Source organism: Amphibalanus amphitrite, unplaced genomic scaffold (genome assembly GCF_019059575.1).
Source record: "Amphibalanus amphitrite isolate SeventyFive unplaced genomic scaffold, NRLGWU_Aamphi_draft 000678F_arrow, whole genome shotgun sequence".
Taxonomy (NCBI): Eukaryota; Metazoa; Arthropoda; class Thecostraca; order Balanomorpha; family Balanidae; genus Amphibalanus; species Amphibalanus amphitrite.
The window spans coordinates 349,184-373,603 of NW_024882172.1; the positions used below are offsets into that span (position 1 = coordinate 349,184).

The window sequence follows — 24,420 nt, forward strand, 5'->3', positions numbered from 1 at the left end:
ATAGGTGACCGGCGGCCGATTATCGGCGCCAGCGCGGCATTCGTGGCGCTTTATCATGTCTGACAGCCGGTGCGCGCTGTGCCTGACTATTACGGCAGTGTGACCCGGCACTTATTCCACCATCTCCAGCCTGGTACGGACGTCCGCCAGGGGCACGATTCGTCTCACTTAGTATGAATAATGTACGTATTTGTGTTCGTATCTAGTAATGCAGGAAATGATGCATACATGCCTATATCGGTTTGTTGATACTTAGCTGTCTGCAGAAGTGATGGTGAGGGTGCCAATAATTGCCATATCTGCTAGGCTAAAGCAGTCGATGTATGGTGATGTTACATATAACGACGATGCTCAGTAAGACGTCATCATGTCATGACTCATTGACAATACATAGACAGACATGTGTATTAGCGGCACAAAAATCAGTCCAGTCACAGTGTGTATATGTTTACTTCAATTACCCGGCGTTTTGTGACGCTACCACCAATCAGGAACGCGACTGGATGACCCCGTCAGGGCGCTATATCACCGTCTTTAGGGCGCAATCAGCCGATTGGCTGTGGGTCCCGGGGCACGGAGGGGTCCATTTCATCATCGTGCGACGCTCGGGGCTGTGCACTGTGCAGTAAACTCAGTGGGACAGTGATTGGGGATGGTGATCAGGTGGCACTTCGTAGGATGCGGTTAGGGGGTCTAGATCGGTCTAGTTGCGGCCTTCTCCTTCCACCTTCGGTCCCGACTCAGAGTGAGTTACACGTCAATCATTTTATATTCCGCAGCTTTTAGCCATTACAATAGAAGACATCCACTCTCTAGCTGCCCCTTGCCTTAGTGGCCTCTTTCTTACTCTCGCTCTTAATTTCTCCCTCCCATTTCCAATTCCTCTGTCCCTCTCTTCATTCACCCATCACCTCTATCGCTCCATCCGTCCGTCTTTCTCGTCCATCACCTCCCGTCTTGAAGCCACGTGCCGAGCTTGTGGCCTTCTACTGATATATTGGTGACGGGTACCCATGCTCGCTGACATTTCACTGCACCGGACGGCAGACGGGGCACGGATTGAGTGATGACGGTCTGCAGTGAGCCGCCACAGATCCGGACCTTTGACGAGGAGATCACGTCAGTCGCGACGTCTTACTTTGTGCTGCCGTTAGTTGTTGATCGTGTTCAGAGATTGCTTTTTTAAGAGATTGCTTTTTTAAGGGGAGTCATTTGTTATAAAACCGTGCTTAATTTGTTGGGTGTTTACAAAAGCTGTAACTGCGATTTACCGGTTTATTTTTGTTTTGGATGACAGCTTTTTGCCTCTGCATCAGATTACTCCAAATTTGAACGATTTTTCTGATGTGAACGGGTGGTCTGATGATCTCATATTGCTAGTGTCTCATTTCCATGTGATATAATGAATTTCTTTTCTTAATTCATTTCTTACTTTATTTCTCGTATTTCTTAGGTTATTTATCACGACGGAAATGAACCCCGCGCCTGCCAGTATCCGCATTGGGTGTGTTATCCTATAGCTGTGATACGCTGACAGAATCGTCACCGATCGACCCGGTCACTCTTGTCACATGTCGCATGAAGTCACCGAGCTGGGCGTCATGTCTTGGCACCATGCGCTCGCTGGAAAATCGATATTCAATTAGCTGGTCCATAGTACCAGCGGCGCTTGCGTTCGGATGATCAGGACGTGGTGTCCGGGCATGTTAGCCAGGTATACGCTGATGAAACTTTTCGTGTTTCCTTGTGGCTTTTGGATCAGTTTGGCCTCTTAACCCGCGCCCCGTTGGGCTCTGCCGAGCAACGCGCCCGGTTGGGGGGGGGGGCATTTTGGCCCCCCCCCTAAGATCTCGAGAACCACGCAACATAGCGACAAGCGGTAAACGGCGTTGGATAGCCCCAACGGGGAACTACCTTGTGACCCAATTTTATTGACCTAGGTCAAACCGATGACGTCACAGGTCAGGTCAAAGGTCCAATTTTCACCGTTTACAGGCACTTCAAGAAATGCGTTGTAAAATCGAGTAAAATGCATTTCTTTGAAAATCATCGATGGGGAAATGTTCTTCAAAAACATATTTTGCTATTTGAGGTCACTGATACCAGGTCAGGTCACAGAGGTCAGGTCACGGGGGGGGGGTCACAATATGAAAGTGTCGTGTGATACATGTTTTATGGTCCATTTTACATGACAAATGCGATTATATGGGTCAGGCAGCCTTTGGGGCCAGCTTAGATCACGTTTTGGTCAAGGTCAGGTCAAGGTCAGGTCAAGGTCAGGTCAAATTAGGTCAAATTCCAAAGTTAATATTTTTGCATAAAATGGGTATCGAATCGATGCAGCTCGTCACGGGGAGTTCAATGGTGGTCTTTGTTTTGCCGTACGTGGTCTAGAATTGCTAAAAATTGAGTTCGAAAATTTGACGTCATCATTTTTGAACAGTTTTTTCGCTATAACTTGGCCAAAAAACGAGATATCGATCTGAAATTTGGTATGTATATAGAAGAGAGCTGGGACTATCACATATATTCCGGTTTTTTCGAAATTCGGAAATTTTTTGGATTTTTTCAAAGTTTTTCTAAAAAAATCAATTTTTTGAATTTTTTTTGGTCAAAAACCAAAAATTTTGAAAATCCGAGACAGTAGTTTTGTAGCGCCACTTTTTGTCTACAAGACCATATAAAGAACTTTGAAATTGCTTGATAACTGTAGATTTGGTGAGCGTTTCAAGATTGCATGTTTTTTGCTCATTTTTGCTCGAACATGACCTCAGTTTGACCTCAATAAATCCTGACCTAAGGTGACCTAAGACTTGAAATTTGGTGTGAAGGTGTCAAATTGATGCCCGGGAAGGTACTGAAAATTTGGCGGCGCTGCGTTTTCTTGCTATTCAGGAAAAACCACAGGGGGGGGGGCCAAAATGCCCCCCCCCCCCAACGGGGCGAGGGTTAATCCTAATTTTTATCATGGCAGCAAATTGACATGACGCCCAGAAAAGGGCTTTATGTCACCTAAAAAAGGTCGCCGTCTCTTCATTTCCTGAGCAGTCTTTAAGGCTGTGGGAGCGAACACCGACCGTTGATATCTATATCAAACCCACTCGGTCGATGTCACTGCACGACTTTGTCGACATTTCGGCGGTGGGGGCGGCGAATGCGAGTTGAAGGCGGCCAAGCGGCGCTATGTCGACAATGACACGCGGACCATGGCACTAGCCGGTCGGGAGAGCGCCGGGGGACTTGCGTCAGGTCGCGTTGAGTGGTTAACTTCACCTCAGGTCGCCCCGCCGAAGGCTGCGGTGACAGCTCAGGTGCGGCCGCGGGGATGCGTTGAGCCGCTGATGTGACTCTGGTGCTGCCCAGGGGAGCGCCAGCGGCGCCGGAGCGAGCACCACGCTCGTTCGGCCCCCGTCCCGTCTTCAGAGCACTCATACCGTAAAACTTTAACGTGGCGGTGACATTTTGGCCGGCGGGAATACTTGTTGGATGTCTGGTGGGCGAGCCACGCGAGACTGTTGGACGGCCCGGCTGGCGTGATGACATGGTTCGGTGATCTCGCTAAACGGACTCGTTTCTAACGCGCCGTCGACCCCGGCGGCTTTTTCAGAACGCTAGTCGTTTGTACATACAGTGACGACGGTCCTGGAATAGAGTCTTAGCACACCGAGTCGGAGCGCTTTCTCAGGCTGTGGCAGATATGGAGCTACCGGAACCGATACGGTCGTCAAGTAATGTTGACGAATGGGATAATGACCTCTGTGGAATTTCTATGAGGCGGTGGTTTGATAAATCGTTGCCGATTGCTAGCATGACTTGTGTAAACGTCCTGGCTTCGTTCGTGAGGAGAGGGACATGTAGTCCGGGTGATTTACGTGACAGGATAATGAGAATTACCCAGTGCGCCGTGTAGGTCACCGCTAAATACCCCGGCGAGGCTGGTGTCGGTTAGAGTTCGTCGAACGCCGGTCTCCGCCCTCCTGTCGGGGACGGCGGGACTTCGCAGATTCGTCGACCTGCATGTAGATCTTGGATTTAGAGACGTAGTTCTGTGTCTCCGGGGAAAGCTGGTGAGGAATTGGTCCTGTTAATGGCTCCTGTGGGGCGTAATGGGTTGTAAAATGACCGAATTAGCTTAATGACCGCAGTTTTCTGTTATGGCCCCTGCCACGCTAATTGAGGGCGAGGCAGCGCTGTGATAGATTTATAACACAGTTGATGGGCTCATATAATATTTTGTTTGGTAGTTTCCTTTTTATTCGCAGTCGTTCCCTTAATATTGATAGTCGTGGCAAGTGTTAATAAAGGACCAAGATTGTGGCCGCTTTTTCTTCGCTGGAATTCTTAATGAATTATTGACGTTATTATGTCTCGGAAGTTCCTACCGGTTGACAACTTATCTACTTAGTGGCTCTATTCTGCGAGTCGGGAATGAGAGTGTGCGTCTCCAGTAATCCGTCTAACTCATTTTGTAATTGATGAACCAGCTAATTCTGTGTGTAATACGGGCTAATTCAGCGCTTAGACTGCTTGCACCCGTGTATATTAATGTCCTGTGCTACCTAGGAACTCAGCTAAAAGCTAACGAGGTGTGGTGGGCTGGCTCAGACTGGGCTTCTGAGGAAGCCTTGTGCTTGCAGTTGAGCATTGCAATTTAACTTTGCAATGTTAATCGGTGGGCTCTTTGAGTAATCGGTATACTACAGTAAACAACTGAATTGCCAATTCTGACGATGGCTATTGATTTTTTTTTTGTGGCTGAAAATAATTTTTTCGTAATAGCGGATAAGATAGATATGTGTAAACAGTTTCACAATCGTATATATCAGCACGCAAGCTTATATAGCAACACTCAAGCGCATCTCGCACCGTTTACATCATTCAGTCTTCCCCTTAATGCTTCCCACTCGCCCGATCTGACCGAGTTTTTCTCCCGTCTTCCACAGAGCTACCAGGAGTCGATCCCTCGCGACACGGAGCTCAACTCTGCCGTGCTGCGAATCTCCGCGACCGATGCCGACAGCGACGAGAACGGGACCGTCGAGTACGACCTGACCTCACTGAGAGACGCCGATGCCGGGTACTTCAGTGTCGACCCTCGCACCGGTGTCATCACGCTAGTCAGGAGACTGGAAGGGGTGAGTTAGAGGGACGAGGCGGGGAGAAGGGGTGAGTTAGAGAGACGGAACGGGGAGAGTGGGGTGAATGAGGACGGGGAGAGTGGGGTGAATGAGGACGGGGAGAGTGGGGAGTAAGCGAGGAGGAACATGGAGAATGGAGAGTGAAAGGGACGAAACGGGGAGATGCGAGGGAAAATAGCGCAACAGCAGTCACGATGGTGTAGCTGGGAAGAACACACGATTTTTCAGTGTCGTTGTTCGGTAACTGATATTTGTTATTGTGTGCAGATATGGATGGATGAAGTGATTGTAATTTGTATAGGGGACTGGCTGGCGACGAAGTTAATGAATTGTTTTGATTTGATGACCCTCGTGGGCTTTCATTGCGGGTCCTTACTAGAATGATCATTTCGCCGTTAAGCTGACATAAAAAGGGCAGGTACCTCGTAAATGAAGAACTAGTAAATTAGAGGACTATCCGCCAGGATGCGGGTCGATTTAATGCATGAATCAGGCAAATGAATCACCAAATTGATAAGCATGGTGTGTTATGGTCTGTTCGGCGATGCGAATTCATTGTGGATCCCGATACATATTGTCCCTTTGGCATACACAAACGTCATTCTCACCCCCTTCGACGCTATTCTCATCCAACACAGCCATCGCCGTCCCGTGTCTGGCCCGTGATTTCCCCTCTCGATCCCACTGTCAAGTGTCAGCGGTCCCCGGCGCCGTCCCCGCGCACTCGAGCACCGCGGGGGCGGACTGAGTGTCGTGGACGCCACTCGCGCGCCGCTGGCTGCTGAAGGGTGGCAGTGAAGGTGCGACATTAGCACCTCGTGCTGCCACTCCAGACACCCGTAAATTGCTGCCATATTGACCCAGTGTCGGCGTGGGCGGTACCGGAGTGTGACGGGGCGGGCTGGTCATGGGGCGCGGTAGGGACGGGGGTTCGTACTTCGTAACTGCGGTCTGGGACCAGTGGTGCCTCTGGGCGGCGGCTTCTCCGGTGAAGAGACGGTCAGGCCGACTTCCGGCTGGAGGTCAGTGTGAGAAGGTTGTGTTTTTGCCGGGGTTTCGGCTCTTACTTGTAATGTTGAGGCGCCAAGGTATGACGGTAACTTTGTTCCGGTTCCCCGTCCTTACCCCTCTTTTTTCCTTTCTCAGCTTCCGACCCTACGTCGCTCCCCACCCTTTACCACATTCCACTCCCTCCTCTGCACCAGCCCACATACACCAGTATTGGCACTGATGAGACAGCTGAGCCGTGTGCAAAGACGGTGCTTGTCTGGACTGTGTTTGCTGACGACCCCTTGGCCTGAGTGTTCTCGGACCACGCCACGACGGGACTGAATACAGACATGACATGTCGCTTTGCAGCAGCATAATGGCTTCGTTGGGGCCTCACTGTGCGTGCTTGCTTTGATGACCTGACACATTTGTTGTTGTAATGGAATGCTATTTTTATCGGCGTATTGCACAAGCAAATGACTGTCAACTGATGATTACTCGAAAGACACGACGTGCAAAGGCTAGTCATGTACAAAGGCTGTTCTTCGTTGAGCTATGACTTTTTATTTTGTCTGGCTATGCGATTGCTTCCTTCTTCAACCGTTCCTGAAACTGCATATAGTCCATGACCCTCTTTCCCCATTTTCCTCTCATTCTCCCTTCTCTGACCCCTGTCTCACTCTTCCTCACCCCTCACCCTCCGCAGATTTCGATCGACTACGACTTCCGTCTGACGGCGACGGCACGGGACCGCGGCGCGGACCCCCTCTCTGCCGAGGTGTCCGTCATTATCACCGTCAAGGACTCCAACACGCGGCCACCCACGTTCATCCTGAGGCCGAATCAGACGTACCACCTGCCGGAGAACTTCAGAGACACCGAGGCACCCATCGCTCGCGTCAAGGCAGTGTGAGTTGGGCCGCCGGTATGAATGAGAGGGGAACATAGCAAGTCAGCGTTGGGTCACTGTCAAACCGCGATTGCGGTCTCATTAAAATGATATTTGAGTGTTACGTCATATGCGAAGTTTTAGATGGAGGAGCGTGAGTAGAGATGTAGGATTCGGTAAGTTAAGCCATGCATAATTTAATATTTTTTTTTAAAATAAGTTATGCTATGTAAAAGTGCAGCGGCGTTGGAAGACCTCGAGGTGGATTTGTTGCGTGAAGCCCATAAATTAGGGGCGACTGCAGTAGAAAAGACGACAATGGCCTGTCGCTGAACCATGCGTGATAGTTTATTTAAATACCTGAATATGCGCACACGACGTAAGTCTAACCAAAACGCTTACAGATTCAGGGCCTTTAGCACCGTTAACGGGTCGTTTCTGCATATGCAGTGAGCCATTTGTATGGAAGAATGGTCTGGCTTGACACGCCCCTCCATTTTAGCCTCGGGTTGTGTGTGTGTGGGGAGGCGGGGGGGGGGGGCTAGGGAGCTGGGAGGGGGAGAGGGCCATGACGACGAGTCAGTTTGACTGGAACAGAGGTACCGTTACGTACAACCGCGGTTGACCGGCAAAACCTTTGCAGTGTGCGCGATGGGAGGGGGAGGGGAAACGTGGGCTGAAACAGGTTGTCAGGCAAGTGCGCATGACCTTCGAGGGGAGGGAAGGAGGGCAATTGCACCGACCGGGTCCTAAATCACGCTCACTGCCGCTGCGACTTCACCAGTTGTGTCGGGTGTCCGGCGCGGCGCGTGGTTGGTCGACGTTTCCTTCAGACAGGCGACAAATGGCTGTGAAAAATTGCCGACCGTGGCTTATGAAGTCAGAGCTCTGTTGGACTTTTGGTTGTGGAGACAAGGTACGGCGATGATCTATTTGTTCAGGACATGCTTGAACTTTGCTCAAGTCACAAAAGTGTGCGATAAGTGCGCATTTTCTACGCCCATGCACCGGAAGTTTGGAAGTTTTCGGTCATCGTTGCGTAGTTTGAGGGCTGGGGGAGGCTCCATAGCTTCCTGAACATATATTCCGGGTCGTTACCGCCATCGACAGAAGTCGTTAGGAGTTTGTACTTACCATGCGGGCCGTTACGTTTCCCAGAAGGGCACCGGTTAATTTGTTAGGAGCTTCCGCACCGACCGACGCACGGTATCGTTATGGGCGATTTGGTTTGTCGATTTGATGACTGTAGTTTCTTTTTACATAGTATAGTCAAGTGGCTTTATGGCCCAAGTACATGATAGCATAATAACGTTCATTTTCGCCTTCTGAAGGTCTGTCAGTTTATAGTGCAGTTGGTATTATAATGTTACAGTATGTGTAGCTTTACTGCTTTTATTCATGAGTTTGTACTCTTTATTTCCGTTCTTTTAAGCTGGCAGGAATAGAATATAAAAAGACTAACAGCTAATGAAATTCCGAATCCTGTAAAACGTCCCACCAAGTGTATAATTTTGCGCTGCAACCCTAAACCAATGCCCCCATTATTCAGGGGTGTATGCTGCGCTCATAAACTTCTTTTGGCTGACGCATCCCACCTCCATCTCTCGGCAGTTCCAACTCTCCCGACAGTCCAGCCATCTACTATGACATTGTGGCCGGCTCCCAAGAGCAGACCAACAGAGACCGTACGTTTGTCGTGGAGGAGGACGGCGACGGTGGCGCCATCGTCAAATACGGCGGAAGTCGGCAACTCGACTACGAGAAGCTGGAGAGCTACAACATTACTGTCAGAGCCACGGTATGTAGATTTCAAGGAAAGATGAGCTAGGGTGCATTTACTAAAACACATCAGAGGAGGTTGGCTTGGCTAGGTCTTAAGTAGCTACTTTTCGGGGTTATTATTTTGTGAGTTAGTTTTGGGATCCTTGGGACCCAGGGGGCCAGGGGCAAGGGGGAGGGGAGACTAGTGGTCAGCAGTGAGCGTGCGAGTCTGGAAGGTGCTTGTTAGCAGCCACCTGGGCGGAGTCCGCGAGTCGAAAAGTTGCCGCTGGGAGGTATTCAAATCGGTCGTGCTCGTGTCCCATTGTCGGCCGAAATTGCGGTTGTTCGATGCCGTTAGTGGGTTATGGCGGCAGTTGTGTGATATATCGCTCCGGACATGAAGAATGGGACGGCGAGTTGTTCGCAGCGTATAGCAGTGCCAGCTGCAGAAGGCGGCGCCGGGGTCCGAAAATCACAGCGTGATTTACCGCACCACTCAGGCTGCTGTGCTGATACGCAGTGTAAACTAAAGATTAACGGTATTATGCCAATAGAGATATCGTTAAACCGATAATGCTTCATTATGCTGGCTTGTGAGTGATTTTATTTGGTTATCGTTTAGGGTTTCAGCACTCACGAATTGGTCATAATTGAACGAGTCAATTTACAACCTGACGAATATGCAAAGCGTAATTTAGGCTCATTATTGGAGATGGATGCCCGGAACGTACTGCTTTTTCGTTGTGTTACGAATTATTCACATAAAATACGCTTCGTGCTGGATCAAACGAAACATTGTTGACACCAAACTCAGTCATGCAGTACATAGAACAGACCGAACGATTACTGAATCAGCGACCCGTGAACCTGAGCTGGCCCCCTGACGCGGCGGGCCTCAGGTCCCCCCCCCCCCTCCTTGGTGACAGCTCCCCCTTTGGTGGAGTGGTTTCCCCACTCTGCCGGTTCCTACTCAACGCAGGGCTAAACGCCCACCTGACGTGTTCCGTTATTACTGCGATGCCTGTCGAACACAGCTAATGTTCGCGACAGTAGCAGCTCACGCCCGCAAACGACAGTCATTGGACGGTGGGTAATGACGTCATTGTCAGTCGATGATGTCATTGGATAGTGTCTGGTTGGAGTTGGACGGCCTGAAAACCCCTCGAGGTGGGTGACAATGTGCGGTACCAGCACGGGATTAGGAGGTCCCCTTGTGATGATCGGATCTTATGGGATGATATAGACGGTTTGACATGTTGATAGAACAGGTGTTTGGGGGACGAAAGAAATATCATTCCTTATTTTAAACTGGGCCTTGGTTAACAATCAAGATGGATGGATCATGGAAGGACTCGCGGTAGTCATTTAAGTTCCCTTTATGGACTATGTCCACGCAAAAGAACTATGGAACGTCTAGAACAGTCAGCTATGCTAAAACTAGAACCTTTAACGAGTGGTCTCAATACCGTTCCCCTTGAATATCGCTTACTCACCATCGATGTCATGTTAATGATGAATTTCCGTAGAATTTCCGTGGTTTTGTAGTTAAGCCGGCCTCGGTGACCGGTGACCTCTGGGTCAGTTTCATGTCGACCTCGCCTTCCCAGAGGCGCTTATGGGCCCTGAATGCTCAGTTGTAGTTAGTGGAGATTGCAGTGTTGAACCGTATGATTATGACAATGCCGTTAAAAGGCGCTCCAAGTTGCTAATGACTGTAGTTCCTTCTCTAAATGACTGCGAAACCTGTGCCACTCTGTAATTAAATAATACAAGTTTCGTTGTATTTCACGGTTATTATACACACAAGCTTCAGGTGGAGGGTATTTTTAGAATGAAAATTAGATTGTAAAGTTTGCAACATTTTGTTTTCAGTACCTTAGCAGAACAGCGGTTCAAGCCAATGCTGTAGAAAGTCTGCTAGTTTGCTCGTAACGAAGCATGCATAAACAAAGACTGCTCTTAAACTGCCCGGTCTTACCTTGTCTTGACATGACGTTATAATTCCTAACCTAAGAAGAGTTAGACATTGACCCTGATTGACCCTTGACCCTCGCCGCCCCGTCCTACCCTGCCCTGCCCAGGCCTGCCCTGTCTTGTCCTGTCCTGTCCTGTCCTGCCCTGTCCTACCCTACCCTGTCCTACCCTACCCTACCCCACTCTCTCCTGCTGGACCTTTTTGCATTGCCCTGTCCTATCCTGTCCTATCCTTCCCTGCCCTGACTTTCCTTCCCTGATCTTCCTCTCCTGTCCTGTCCAGGCATCCATCACTTCAGCTCACCTGTGACCCCATCTGACCTTTCCTGACCCTCCACAGACGGACCAGCAGACGGGCGCCGAGGTCACGTTCCGTATCGACCTGGAGGATTCCAACGACGAGGTACCCATCTTCTACAACACGGACCCGGTGACGGTGCCGGAGAACTCTGAGCCGGGCACCTACGTCACCAAAACATCGGCTATCGACAAGGACGGCACGGCGCCCAACAATCAGGTGTGTATGGGAGGGGGAAGAGCTGTGGTATCAATTGTATTAATGTAGGTTTTGCTGTTTAGTGTGAGAGAAGGGATGGTTATTGAGCGATTGTTAATGCTTGAAGGGAAAGCGGACGGCTATGATATGATAATAGGACGACTTTGGACTGTGAATGTTGATAAGCTTATTTAAGTTCGATAATATTTATATCATAAGATGATGTGTCTATGTTTAGCAACATCTAGCCCTTGAAGTATGTCTTGTGTGTACAGATTTGCCAGTAGAGGCGGATTCCTCTATATAAACATAGTCTTATTACCTGACTGATCCATATTTTGCGTCAATCGATAAGGTACATAACCCCTGGTCGATATACAGTTCACGTCATTCTCTGAGTCAATGCTGCGGCTCTGGACCACGGTGTTTGCCGGTGGGCCGTCATCACCCTCCGTCGATAGGAGTCCCACTGTCATCAACAATCGACAGAACGGCAAACACGACTGCGAGGAACACGCTAGTGGTAATATACAATACTGAACGAGGCCGGTGTAAATAAATTTTCAAGACCGAGGTCCTTACTGAATTTTTGAACGAGGCCGAAGGCCGAGTTCAAAAATCAGTAAGGACTGAGGTCTTCAAAATTTATCACCGGCCGAGTTTGGTATGTATTTTACTGTATGCCAACGATAAAATAATTGTCTAGACCGAAGCTCTTAGCCATTTTTTGAACGAGGCCATCCCAAAATGTTGACTTGGTAATTCGTTTTTGACCGTGGTCACTTTGCTTACACCAGTTATTACCACACCCCTCAGGCTAATGTATTTGAATAGGCCAGGCATACAGTAATCTCTCTCCTAATAACATACATCTCTGCATCGGCATTACCAGCAAATGGCCTTCAAAACTCCACTTTTTGCACTACGTGCAATCATACTAAACCACAAATACACCTACCCGTCAATTTTGAGGCCGTGTTGTTTTTTGTGTTGAGGAATACCAAGACCACTGATGACACAGTAATTAACATAATACCGTCCACCAGCACGGCGTATTACATTAATGAGTCTGGTATTGGCGGTTTGCGCGGCACGCGACGACATAGGGTCGGTACTGGAGCGGGCGGGTTTTACCGCTGTGCCTGGTAGGGTCAAGGACATTGTGTGTCAGGGCTACACAGGACACTGGTGTGCCAACTGTCAAGGTCACTTGAGCGACGTGTGTGTCAGGGTCATTGATTCACTGATGTGTCAGCCCTCCGGGTCACTGATGTGTGGCCTGTGAATGGGCCGGGCCGTGAAAGTGACTGTTAACATCATTCAATATTCTCACTACACCCGTGAACAGTTTCATTATCTCTCAACCCTCATCCTCCTCCACTTTCACATTGGGCGTATATTTCTTACAGCACGCGTTTCGATAACCCTCATATGAACGTTCCCGCTGACCCCTCCGCTCTCCCCACAGGTGACCTACCGCTTCGAGCCAAACTCGGAAGAAGAGAAGCTCTTCAGCATCGACCCGAACACGGGCGAGATCAAGACCCGGGAGCGTTTCGATCGGGAAGACCTGTCTCGGCCATCGCCCTTCTACACTGTCACTGTGGTGGCGGAGGACGGGGCGCCGTCAGGAATCCGCAACACTTCTCGACCCAATACAGGTACGGTTGGAGGTGTCTCGACCCAATATAGGTATGGTGGGAGATGTCTCGACCCAATACAGGTAAAGTGGGAGGTGTCTCGACTCAGCATAGGTTAGGGAACTCGTGTCGAGCCAACGCGGTATGGTGACACTCGGCTTGACTTGAGGCAGGTGTGATGGGACATATTATAAAGCGGCGTAACAAAGGTGTGATGGGGTATGTTTTGACCAAACATTGGAATAGTGGGACACGTATTGACCTAGTACAGGTATGGTGAGATTCGTGTCGTAGTATACAAGTATGGCAAGGCTCGTCTTCCGGTCCAGCTCGACTCATGTATGTACATACGTCTCTACCCAGCATTATGCTGGGAAATACGCTATTGCTGGTGGTGGGGATTACGGCAGTAAATAATGCAGCCGTAATCAGTAGCCATGTTGATGTACTAGTATTTGGGCGCTAATGACTTACGCTCACTATTGCCGTAATTCTCTTTTTGTTGAGGAGACTTTGATGGAACGCTCTTTTGTCTTCGGATTATCATCATTGTCGTGTCGACCAATTCGGCCTGTGCATAAATCTAGTTGAGCCGGAGTCTGTAGTTACTACGTAGTAGACCATCTGCGTACAAACATTTGTTGCAGAATGCATATATAATAAAACACTAATTGTTAAGGTTGGCTTTTCTGCTTATAATTCATTTCTACCACGGCCTACAGTACCTACACGCTGTATCTTGTCGCTGAGGAGATACTGGTATGCCATAAAGCGCAAATGGCGCCCCACCGGTCACCTGTTCCATGACCTGACCTCCGCCATCCGTCCTCAGTGAAACAGCGCATCAAGGTGGAGATTGGTGATGTGAACGACAACCCACCCGTGTTCGACCCCAACCGGAGATACAAGGCCACCATATCGGAACAGGCTAACAAGGGCGCCAACGTCATGGAGGTGCTCGCCAGCGACCAGGACTCGGGTGAGTGGCTGGGTCAGGGATCCGGAGTGGTTTTAAGGCAGTTTACCTTTTTGGTTTCTTCCCCGGAAGAGTTGGGTGTCGGAGAAGCTATATGTGCTATAAATGTGTTTTCTATTCAGCAGGAAAGAATGTTATCTTCGGACTGTTGTGTTCTATTTTTAGGCGTTGTATTGGTGATTCGTAGACAATACTACATTGTCGTCGTGTGTGTGTTACTGGTACTGACAGTCTGATAAAAATGATCGTGTCATATGCTGGAGCTGTTCCCCGAAAAATAAGGGATCGATGTCATTTTGTGTTCAATTGCCAGCTGGTATCATAGTAACTATGCACCATGCTGTATTATTCGCCGTAATGTGGAGGTGTCTTCGACCGGCTCAGGACCCAGATTTATGCCCTCATGTTTATTTGTGCTCCCAAACTACTGTACGAGTATGTCGTGACCTGCCTCTCTCCAATGTCAGACTCGAAGATCCAGTACCAGATCACGGACGGCAACTACGGCGGCGTGTTCGACATTGACTCCGACACGGGCATCGTCAGAGTCAAGAACGCACTCGACTTTGAGCGAGTCAACACAGTGAGTCCCCGCGACCTAGACGCAAGTGCTGTATGCTGATCCAACAGCACCACGGTCCACGACCCTGGCTCTCGGAGAGAATTGTGCGAGTTATTTTTAAATGAGGATTACTGTGAATTGCGATGCTCTAAATGATATTCATGAATTAAATTGCGCATCGATTTATTGTATCAATGTGGAAAGAATACTTATGCATTTACGTCTGAGAAGCCAAATATATGGTTCAGCGTAGTATCCTTAATTCAGCTGGCCAAGAGTCAATGTTAATATAGCCAGTCTCCTAACTGACCTTTTCGTCTTCTGCAGTACAAAATCACGGTGACGGCGTCGGACGGAAAGTACGAGGCCACCCACGCTGTGGACATCAACGTCACCAACATCAATGACGTGCCTCCCGTGTTCGACAAGCCCAGCTACCAGCTGAAGATGAGCGAGGGGCCGCGAGACTCCTCCGAGCCCATCGTCAAGGTGAGAATCGACCCACCCTCTCACCATCGACGTAGGTAACTCACCAATGACTTAACTGGCTATCAATGTTGCTCAGCTCAGTACCTCACCACTGACTTAGCTCAGTACTCACCATCGACGTAACTCAGCACTCTCCATTCGCGTAACCCAGCACTCTCCATTGACGTAACTCAGCATACTCACTATTGACGAAATTCAGCACTCTCCATTGACGTAACTCAGTATACTCACTATTGACGAAACTCTCACCATGACTGACGGCTCTTGCCAGTTGACTCGGATAATATAGAGCCGATCTCGGGGCAAGGCCCGCATATAGCGCTCCGGTAGGGTGTTAGCAGACAGCGAATGAATTAATGGTTTCGTACGTGAACAGTGAAGCCGGAGCAGAAGCGGCCGGGTAATTTGGAGAGCATGTATAATTCATTCGGCTGCTGTCGTCACGACGTGCGAATATATGAGCCATTCGTGCCGGACGTGACATAGCAATTTCATGGCTGGCGTTTACTTCCCGGTTTACTGGGGCAATTTTCGCCGTTCGCTGTGCCCTTTCGCGAGCCTCGCGTCCGGTGTAACAAGTAAAACCTTTTGTCGTCGTGGCTCGCTGGCGACAGAGTGGAAAGTGCCACTGAGTGGGCTGCGGCTGGTTTCGTTAAACTACTATAGTACACTGCCTGAGAGCTAGGATCAATGCCTTCCGCGAAACCACTAGCTGATCAGTCACGTTTCCTGGCGCGGAACTGAAATCGATGTTCGTCATTTCGGCGCGACGACCAAAGTGGCGCAGTTTCATTCGGTGCCCGTATGGATTGCCGATATTGATGAACGAACACTTGTCTGCACCGCGAGTCATACACCCGAGACCCCACAGAGAAACTATCGGTACTGCTGGGCATCCGACCGGTGCCTTCCAAAGAAGGCGGCAACACTTCATGTTTGCCCGACCTGAAAATGTCACGATTAATGCTATTCCGCTCGTTTATTTTCACCGTTGGGGCGGAGTTCGCACCTGGGCACGGCTATTTATTACGATTTGAAAGTTAAATGGTGGCGTGGATATTTAGTGTGAATTAGCCCGGTGTCGCTATTGTTCACGGTGATGGCGTTTGCACTCGCCGGCCTTTATCATTTATTTAAGGCTGTTGTTCAATGACTGGTAGCATGGAGCGATCATCTATGGCTGTTTATTATTGTGAATTACTGCGATACGGGCTTCATTTCCACGTCAAGAGTCGCAGGCCAAACAGGCCCGTGTAACCGTCTCCCACCCGCGAACCGCCCCTCTCCCCCCCCCCGTCCCTGTCCCTCCAGGCTTGTGCTTTATCGTCCTCCGCGCCTCCACGACAATCTTTCATGGCCGTTCAGACTCCGATCGGACGCTGACCTTTACCGGCGACTGCAGACAGGGGACGAACTATACAACCCCTCAGTGACCTTTTTTAAATGCGCCTGGCCTTTAGTGATCTCTTGAGACCTTTATTTTATCTGTTTTTTACCACCTTGACTTACTTCCTCTGATCTTTACAAACCTCTGTTGTCCTCAAATGACTTCTGCTTATTATTATTGATTTCAGACCGTTCCTGGCCTCTGTTGACCTTTATCAACTTTGCGGACTTGTTGACCCCGCTGACCTTTGTGACCTCTGCTGCCCTCAGGTCACGGCCACCGACCCGGACCCGGTCTCTGGCGTCTCGTCGATCGTGTACAAGCTCTCCGGACCAGGAGTGTTCCCCGAACATCCTGAGGATGACGTGTTCAGTATCAACGAAAACGGAGAGGTTTTGGTACAAAAGGTGAGCGGACGCAGCGCTGGGACTGACGTTGATGAGAGGAGGGAGGAGAGAGGGTTTCAGTGCGGCGTAGAGAAGGAATTGTGATATATTGATGCCGTTTGTCTTACTTTACCGACACCCGCCATACGTTTTGATATTGCTTCTGCGGCTCTACAGTTGAGCCAGATGGCTCGGCTTCTGCAGTGTATTCTTTTATCACTCGGAACACCTTCGTAGTAATTCGTCGTAATGATTCTCACCGGCTGTTTTTGGTCGCATGTTTGTGCCATTATTTTTGTTTTCGTTGCGATCGATAGAACCCATCAGTTGATAAGGTCTGACTGGTTTTTATGAAATAGCAATCATTCATGGATCCCAGCGGTAGTATGGAAGCTCGACTGATAAGCTAATGCTGTGGCAAGCGCCTGCGTCTTTGCAGTATTCGTGCTGTCAGTTAGTTGTGTTGTGTTTGTTTTGTTGAAAAGTATCGTTCCTGCATCGTATCTCTTATCATTTTAGTCCTTCTGTGCTACCGAACGTTTTGAATAGGGCATATTTGTATACTCTGGATCATTTATTTCCATAGCATACCTAACCTATCTTGGCCCTCATATTGCCAGCTGATTCTACCCTTAGAATGATGACGGAGAACCGACCGTCTTAGATCCGATCGCCCGTCTCAGATCCATCCCCCGTCTCGGGTCCATCCGCTCCATGTCCTGGGTCAGCTCGTCACTGGCTCCGTCGGGGGTCCGTCTGGGGTCCATCTGGGTCCATCCGGCTATCCCCGGGTCCATCCACCTATCCGGGGTCCATCTTGGGTCCATCCGTCCGTCTCGGGGTCCATCCTGGCCCATCCGGCTATCCGGGTCCATCCTGGTCCGTCCGCTCGCCGTTGGCTGCCGACGGACCGTGATGGCGCCTCTGTGATTAATGAGGGCCCGGCCGCCGACAGTGGACGTTGCTAATGTGTCCCGACTGACATATGACCCATCTGACGGCGGCACATCTGAATGTTGGCTGTGTATACGAGACAGGTCCATTCTAAGACCCTGACATACTTGTGTATCGGAACAGCTATCTATTCCAATCTCCATGACCCTCTCATATCTATGCATCGCACTTGCAGTCCATTCTTAGCTCCTATTATCTTGCATTTCGGCTATGCTGTGACAGTCTTATAACGATTTGTGACGGTCGATGTCGGCTTATGATGGACGGTAACGGCGTAGGTATGACACATAGAATCGGTTCTGTGTGACATATCTAAATTCGTGGTGGTAGGTAACAGCATGTGACAGCTATTCATACATGATCCGGACCTTGCCAGCATATAACATTGTGACGGTTCGTTACGACCGATGTGTTGACGGATTCCATGCTGTGACCTTTTGTAACAATTGTGACTGTTACTGAGTACTGACTGTAACGTCTGTTCTGGCAGATTCTGGACCGTGACGAGGGCACCGGCGGACGCGAGGTCTGGGAGCTCTCCGTTCAGGCGTGGGACGAGGGCGGCATCGGACAGGGAAACTCCGTGCCCTTTACACTGACGCTCACCGATATCAACGACAACGCACCTTACTTGGTCCAGGTAAGATGGCCGCCACAGGCCGGGGAAACTCTGTACCCTTCACACTGACACTGACAACGCGCCGTACCTGGTCCAGGTAAGATGGCCGCCACAGGCCGGGGAAACTCTGTACACTTCACACTGACGCTCACCGATATCAACGACAACGCGCCGTACCTGGTCCAGGTAAGATGGCCGCCACAGGCCAGGGAAAGTCTGTGCCCTCTACATTGACAGTGACAACTCACCGTACCTGGTCCAGGTAAGATGGCCGCCGCTGGCCGGGGAAACTCTGTGCTATTTACACTGACTCTCGACTGTGCACTGCACCAGTAACATGGCTTCCGCATTGCTCAGATAGCGGCATAGATGGAACGGCGACTGGCGAGGTCGTATTTTGATGAACTCACAACTTAACTTATGTTACTCGCCTACGGGCCGCGCTGCGTTTCGGATGTTTTAATCACCATTCAGATGATTTAATTTCATGTAACCATTTATAGGCAACACCAGGCAACACATGGGAAGGCGCAGATACAGTCACTAGTCCAAGTTACACCCGTGTGACTGTCCTGCTCCTGATGACGATGCCCTATCCATCCCCAGAGTGAGGATACGCGCCAGGTGATTATGGAGAACAAATCTCCCGAGGGTGTGGTCATCCCCGTCGAGGCGGATGACTTTGACGACCACCAGTGGAACGGCCCGCCCTACACCTTCGCCCTGGATCCGGACGCGCCTGCCGAGCTGCACGACATGTTCTCCGTCACCACCGTCGGTAGGTGGAACGTGATGCTGAAGGGAATGGTGATCAGTAACTGAAAGGTTACGGGTTCGAAGCTCACCCGGGGCTGTCGGCTTTAATAACTCGCCGAGCTGAATATGCAGCGTTACGGCTGACGTGTTAGTACTGTTTGCTTGATTGCGGCGATAAAGCGGAATTGTGACGAGGTACGGCTCGGCCAGGTGACGCTTCTGGCGCGCGGCGCGCGGTTTATGGCGGCAGTTATGGCGCGCCTCTGACGTTTCGGTGACTTGCGGTGTCTGGCGCGGCGCCGTCTGGCCCGGTCGGATGGCCGAAATGCCGCCTATAAAGCCATGCATTTCGGCTAATTGTGTGTGGTTCCGTGCGAACCGAGAGCCCGCCGACCACTGCTGGCCGTCTCCTGGCTGGCCGTCGGACTCTGCCGCGTCGAGCGCACCCGCTGCCCGGGCGGGCGGGACAAACGGCCACGGAAAGTGCCGCTATCGGCGCTCCAAAGGGTGTTTGAAGCCGGAGTAATGGTGCTCTGGACACAGCCAGCACCGTCATTTGTCTTCAATGGTTGGTGTGTCGCGCGCCGCTGTCGGTGCATTTACCCCGGTGAACGAGGTGTTCTGACCTGACCTTTTGTGACTGTACTGACCTTCGGTGACCTCTGGTGACCTCTGCTGACGTGTCATGACCCGACTCTACCTCTCACCGCCCACAGAGCAGGATAACCGCGCCGAGATCCGTCCTCTGGTGTCGTTCGACCGCGAGATGCAGAAGGAGTACAACATCCCGGTGGTGGTCAGTGACAGAGACACGGCGTCGCCCACCTCCCTGACGGGCACCAGTCTCTTCACCATCATCATCGGCGACGAGAACGACAACGACATGAAGGACGGCGTCAGCGCCATCAGCGTCTTCAACTTCGAGGTCAGTTCACTGGGTGGGAGGGAAATTATGGAGAACGAAGAGAGTGCGTATTTGTGAAAGTAGTCGTTTACTGGTTGAGCCTAGCGGGCTTTGTTGAACTGCCCGACACTTCTGCAGCCCTGACGTAGCTGACCTGACCTCGGGCAGGGCCAGGAGCGGCCTGCCGAGCCTCTGGAGCCCTCGGGCAATGTCTGGCTGACAGTCGACTATGTGCGGAAAAAGATCTATCTCGGGGACAGGACAGTGCGTATTTGGTGTTTGATGGTGCTCACAGTCGCCCTCAGCATGGTTGGCGCTCACGCCACGTCGGTGTACAGAGTTTGTGTCTGAGTGTGCACCGTGCCTGGCATGTTTACTGGATGACTCTGATCTGCGATGCAACGAGCGCACTGAGTGTGTACAGCTCGACGCTACTGAAGCATTCACGAGATCTAATGCGATGCGGTTTGAAAATTGCAGAGATTGCAGAGAACCCGGAATGTTCAGTGTCGGCGTGCTTGCTGTATTGCAGAAACAACACTGCGAGCAAAGCTTGTTTTGAATGCCTACTTTTATTTTGTTAAATATTTAACACATTTTCTGCATTTGATTGTGCCATACCACGTTGTTTTACGCCTTGAAACACTGCGAACACATTGTGCAACAAAAATGATTTTGGTGTTCTCCTTTTCCCTTCAGATTTTGACGTTAACTTCCGCACAGTACCGGTAGCGTTGTGTTCAACCTCTGACCTTTCCTCAGTACTACTCTGCCTCTCACTGGAACTCAATGGTATTCGTCGGCGCCTCGTAGCTCGACTGATTTCCATCGTACTCCAGGGACCGTGATTGCATTGCTACCTCATCTGGCGTCTGCCGTCTCCCTCGCTCTGACTCGGGGTAGCGGTTCGCCACCCTCTGCAATGGAGTAGCGATATCCCATCCTCTACTAAGGAGCAGCACTATCTCACGCTCTTCCCCGGAGTAGCGCTATCCCACCCTGTGTAACAGAGTAGCGTCATTCCATCCTCTACCCCGGAGTAGCGCTGTACACCCCTACCTCGCCCGAGAGTGGCTCAATCCCAACCTCTACCTTTCTCGGAGGATTTTCATCCCACAACTTCATCCCGCGCTCTAGGTCTTTCCATAGCGTAGCCCCATCACACGCTCTACCTTGCTCTAAAGAAGCGCCCTCCTGCCTCTCTCCGGAGTTATAGTCCCCATCCTCTCCCCATACTCCTTAACAGCGCCATCCCCATGCTCTGCCTGTCTAGCAGAGTTGCCAGGAGTGTCCGTTTTGTTCAGTGTTCACCGCCCGTACTCGTTGCTCCAGGGATCTCTCAACTGGCAGTGGTTTGTCCCACTGCCGGTGCAGACCTTTCGATATATGTCACCCCAGTGTGTAGTTCCACCCCCACGGTAGCGGGATGGTGACCCCTCTGACCCGTCTGACTCCACATCCAGTTCCGACCGTCCGAGCCCACCAGTCCGCTCAACCCCCACTTCTGTCCAACCGTGCCGAAACCACATATTTGTCCGACTCTGAGTCTCTGACCGTGCAGGGAAACCGTTCCGGTAGCTACGTATTATTGCGATTTAGGCTTAATGATTTTATTTTGAGGATAAGACTAACGTACTACTCCAATGTTTCCAGTCCCGACCACTGTTTTATTTAATTGTAGGTTCGTCAACAGTCTGTTTTGTGTTAGACAAACATCCATTTTACCATCACAACGCTCATTTTGGGCTTTCGCGTAAGCTAACTCGATTGAAGCCTGCTAAATTAGCATTGAGTGAGTGGACCGTTATTTCGTTTGTATGGACAAGGTTACAATGAAATGCCAAGCAATTGCTGATTAACCAAAAGGAACGCTCGCGATTTCATCCGCCTGACAATTCAGTATCCAAACAATCATTAAGTTATATATAAAATGTTCACCCCAATCGTGAAATAGTCGTACAATATCTAGGCTACAGTTCGCGGTATTCCTAACCCGTCTCCGCCGCCCCTCAGGGTAAGATGCCCGACACGGTGGTGGGCCGGGTGTACGTGGACGACCCGGACGACTGGGATCTGCCCGACAAGACCTTCTCGTGGCTCGAGGGGGAGGAGTACCGCCACTTTGAGCTCGACAGAGACACGGGAAACATTACCATGAAGTACGGCACTCCCAACGGCAGCTATCCCCTCAAGTTCCAGGTGAGAGTGGGGAAATACCCGTGAACAATCGCAGAACACCTGGGGTCTGAGTCTGAGTCTCTGAGACGACCAAACCCTGCATGAATAAGTGCCTTGTATTGAGCGGAATATCAATGTCGGTGTGTTTGATTATGTAAAGTGGCGTAGTGTTGTTTTGCTCGGATTCTAGCCTCCCGGATTTCGCATTACTTTCCAATATTTCAGTTCTCCGGTTAATTAATGTCTGGCTGCTTGTTTTTACCGCTGTGCGGGAGCTCTGCGTCTTTATATAGCAGCTGTTCAGTAATGTTTCCTCCGCCGTCCCCGCTCTTTCCCCAAGGCTGATTAGTTCGCGTGTCTGCCGCCAGGTGTTTGATAAAAAGTTCCAGAGCACCGTTTCTGCGTTGGTGACAGTCGAGGTGCGACTGCTGCCCCGTGAGGCCGTCACCCAGTCGGGTTCACTGAGGATCAAGGATGTCTCCGCTGCTGAGTTCGTCTCGCGCCCCGATAAGGATGTGAGTTCTGAGTAGAGGAAGTGAGAGACGGCTTGGTAAGGATGTAAGGAGATGGTGTGAGAAGGCAGGCGAACGGAGTTGGGAGGACTCGACGTATGCCCGAGGGTGGGGTGGTCTGGTACAAGCTGTGGAGTTGTGGCATTGGCTATGATTGATCACGTGTCTCCAGACATGTTTCTGAACGTGCAAAATCTAGTTATTCATAGCCCCGAAGTGACGATTGAATTTTTATTTTACTCGTCCTTGAATGGAATTGACGAAAACAAGTGCTACCGTATTCAGCCTTTTTATAGATTATGTCTGCATCTTCAAAGGCTAACTTCAAAACTTGGATGGCTTGCGCTCAGGCAATCAGCCAACTTCGTTTACAATTACATTCGTACGGTAGGCTCGTAAACCGTGTACTGAAGTTTGGCTCGCACGTACAAATCCTCTCTTCCAGTCTCTGTATTTCACTCACTCCTCCAACTTGCTCTTCCCAGACACCCTCGATGCACGAGCGTCTCATCACGGAGCTGGCCCGGCTATTCAGCACGGCGCCAGAGAACGTCGACCTGTTTGGCGTTGTGGATAACGATGACGGAGGCGTGGATGTACGCTACGCCGCCCACGGCTCACCCTACTACGAGGCAGAGAAGATGGACGGCATTGTCGCGCAGAATAGAGACATGGTAAGAGGGAAAGAGCGAGAGGGTGGGAGTTAGGAATTAGAAGGCAGGGAGCTGGTGAATCGGAAAGGGCGAGGATACGGAATTACTTCGAGGGTAGATATAAAGGGGTGGGCAATGAGCACGGCTTGATGTTAACTGTCTCTTATTACGATGACTAGATGTGGTTGGAAATGCTTTGTGTATGCGTTTTGGATTCAATGATGCTGAAGAAAAGTGTAATATACTCTACTGAGCGGGGCTCTAACCCGTTCTCCCCACGCTCCGACAGCTGGAGACCATGTTCGGCATCAAGATCGAACAGGTGGGCATCAACGACTGCATATACGAGCACACCTGCGAGGGAAGCTGCCACGCCGAGCTGAAGATCTTCGACAACGAGGTGTACCGGGTGCAGACCAACACATCCAGCATCATCGGTACGTAGCGGGTTGTACCGTGTGCAAACGATCGTCTGGTATCTATTGGCATCTGCTGAGTTGTACCATGTGTAAATAATGGCTCGCAGTCGCGATATTTATTGGTGGCCTACGTCTGATGAAGCTCATCATGTTTCGAAATCCCATGATCATATGAGGCTGTAGGCGCACCACTTAGTGCACTGTGTGCGGATAGAGAACTATATAGGTAATCCACGTAATTGCTCGATTTTATCGCTCATTGGCCTTACTCCTTTTACGGCTGCATTCATTAAAATAACGAAGGGGAAACCCTGTGGCTTGCGTCGTTTACGAGAAGGCTTATTTATGCACCAGCTGGGTTTTTGGGCGTTTGTTTTCTCCCTTCAGTCCAATGCTGACTGATATTTATTTGCAGGTGTGAAGACGGAGCTGCAGTACAAATGTAACGAGTGTGAGGCCAAGATGGCGCCCGAGATCTGTCTGCACGATGGCCGATGGAGTGAGGACCAGAAGAAGTGAGTTAACTGCGGAAATAATCCCAGCGTAGCATATAACCAACTTCTCATGCTGCAACAACAGCACACGATATTCATAAGCCGCTAATCGATAAGCATGGGTGCTCGGTGTTCGTCAATAACCCCGCTTTATTTTGTGTCGACGTTGTCGGATTCACGCTTTCCCGCGAGTTTATGGAATGCTACCGGCTCTCGATCAGTTGATACCTGACCATTACTGAC

The 24,420-nt window shown here is 50.3% G+C and overlaps 1 protein-coding gene across 2 annotated transcripts in view; it reads left to right on the forward strand.

Moving 5' to 3' along the window:
* Window positions 1-24,420, forward strand: part of LOC122364459 (DE-cadherin-like) — a 132,426-nt gene that overhangs the window by 102,684 nt on the left and 5,322 nt on the right. For both annotated transcript variants that reach the window (XM_043334832.1, XM_043334833.1), the window contains exons 10-26: window positions 4,944-5,135; window positions 6,835-7,037; window positions 8,629-8,815; window positions 11,093-11,269; window positions 12,717-12,909; window positions 13,721-13,867; window positions 14,332-14,447; window positions 14,754-14,915; window positions 16,572-16,709; window positions 18,133-18,282; window positions 18,868-19,039; window positions 19,734-19,942; window positions 21,935-22,120; window positions 22,468-22,614; window positions 23,097-23,285; window positions 23,554-23,701; window positions 24,099-24,198. In XM_043334832.1, coding sequence (XP_043190767.1) covers window positions 4,944-5,135; window positions 6,835-7,037; window positions 8,629-8,815; window positions 11,093-11,269; window positions 12,717-12,909; window positions 13,721-13,867; window positions 14,332-14,447; window positions 14,754-14,915; window positions 16,572-16,709; window positions 18,133-18,282; window positions 18,868-19,039; window positions 19,734-19,942; window positions 21,935-22,120; window positions 22,468-22,614; window positions 23,097-23,285; window positions 23,554-23,701; window positions 24,099-24,198 — 2,816 coding nt within the window. The remainder of the gene's footprint in view (window positions 1-4,943; window positions 5,136-6,834; window positions 7,038-8,628; window positions 8,816-11,092; window positions 11,270-12,716; window positions 12,910-13,720; window positions 13,868-14,331; window positions 14,448-14,753; window positions 14,916-16,571; window positions 16,710-18,132; window positions 18,283-18,867; window positions 19,040-19,733; window positions 19,943-21,934; window positions 22,121-22,467; window positions 22,615-23,096; window positions 23,286-23,553; window positions 23,702-24,098; window positions 24,199-24,420) is intronic.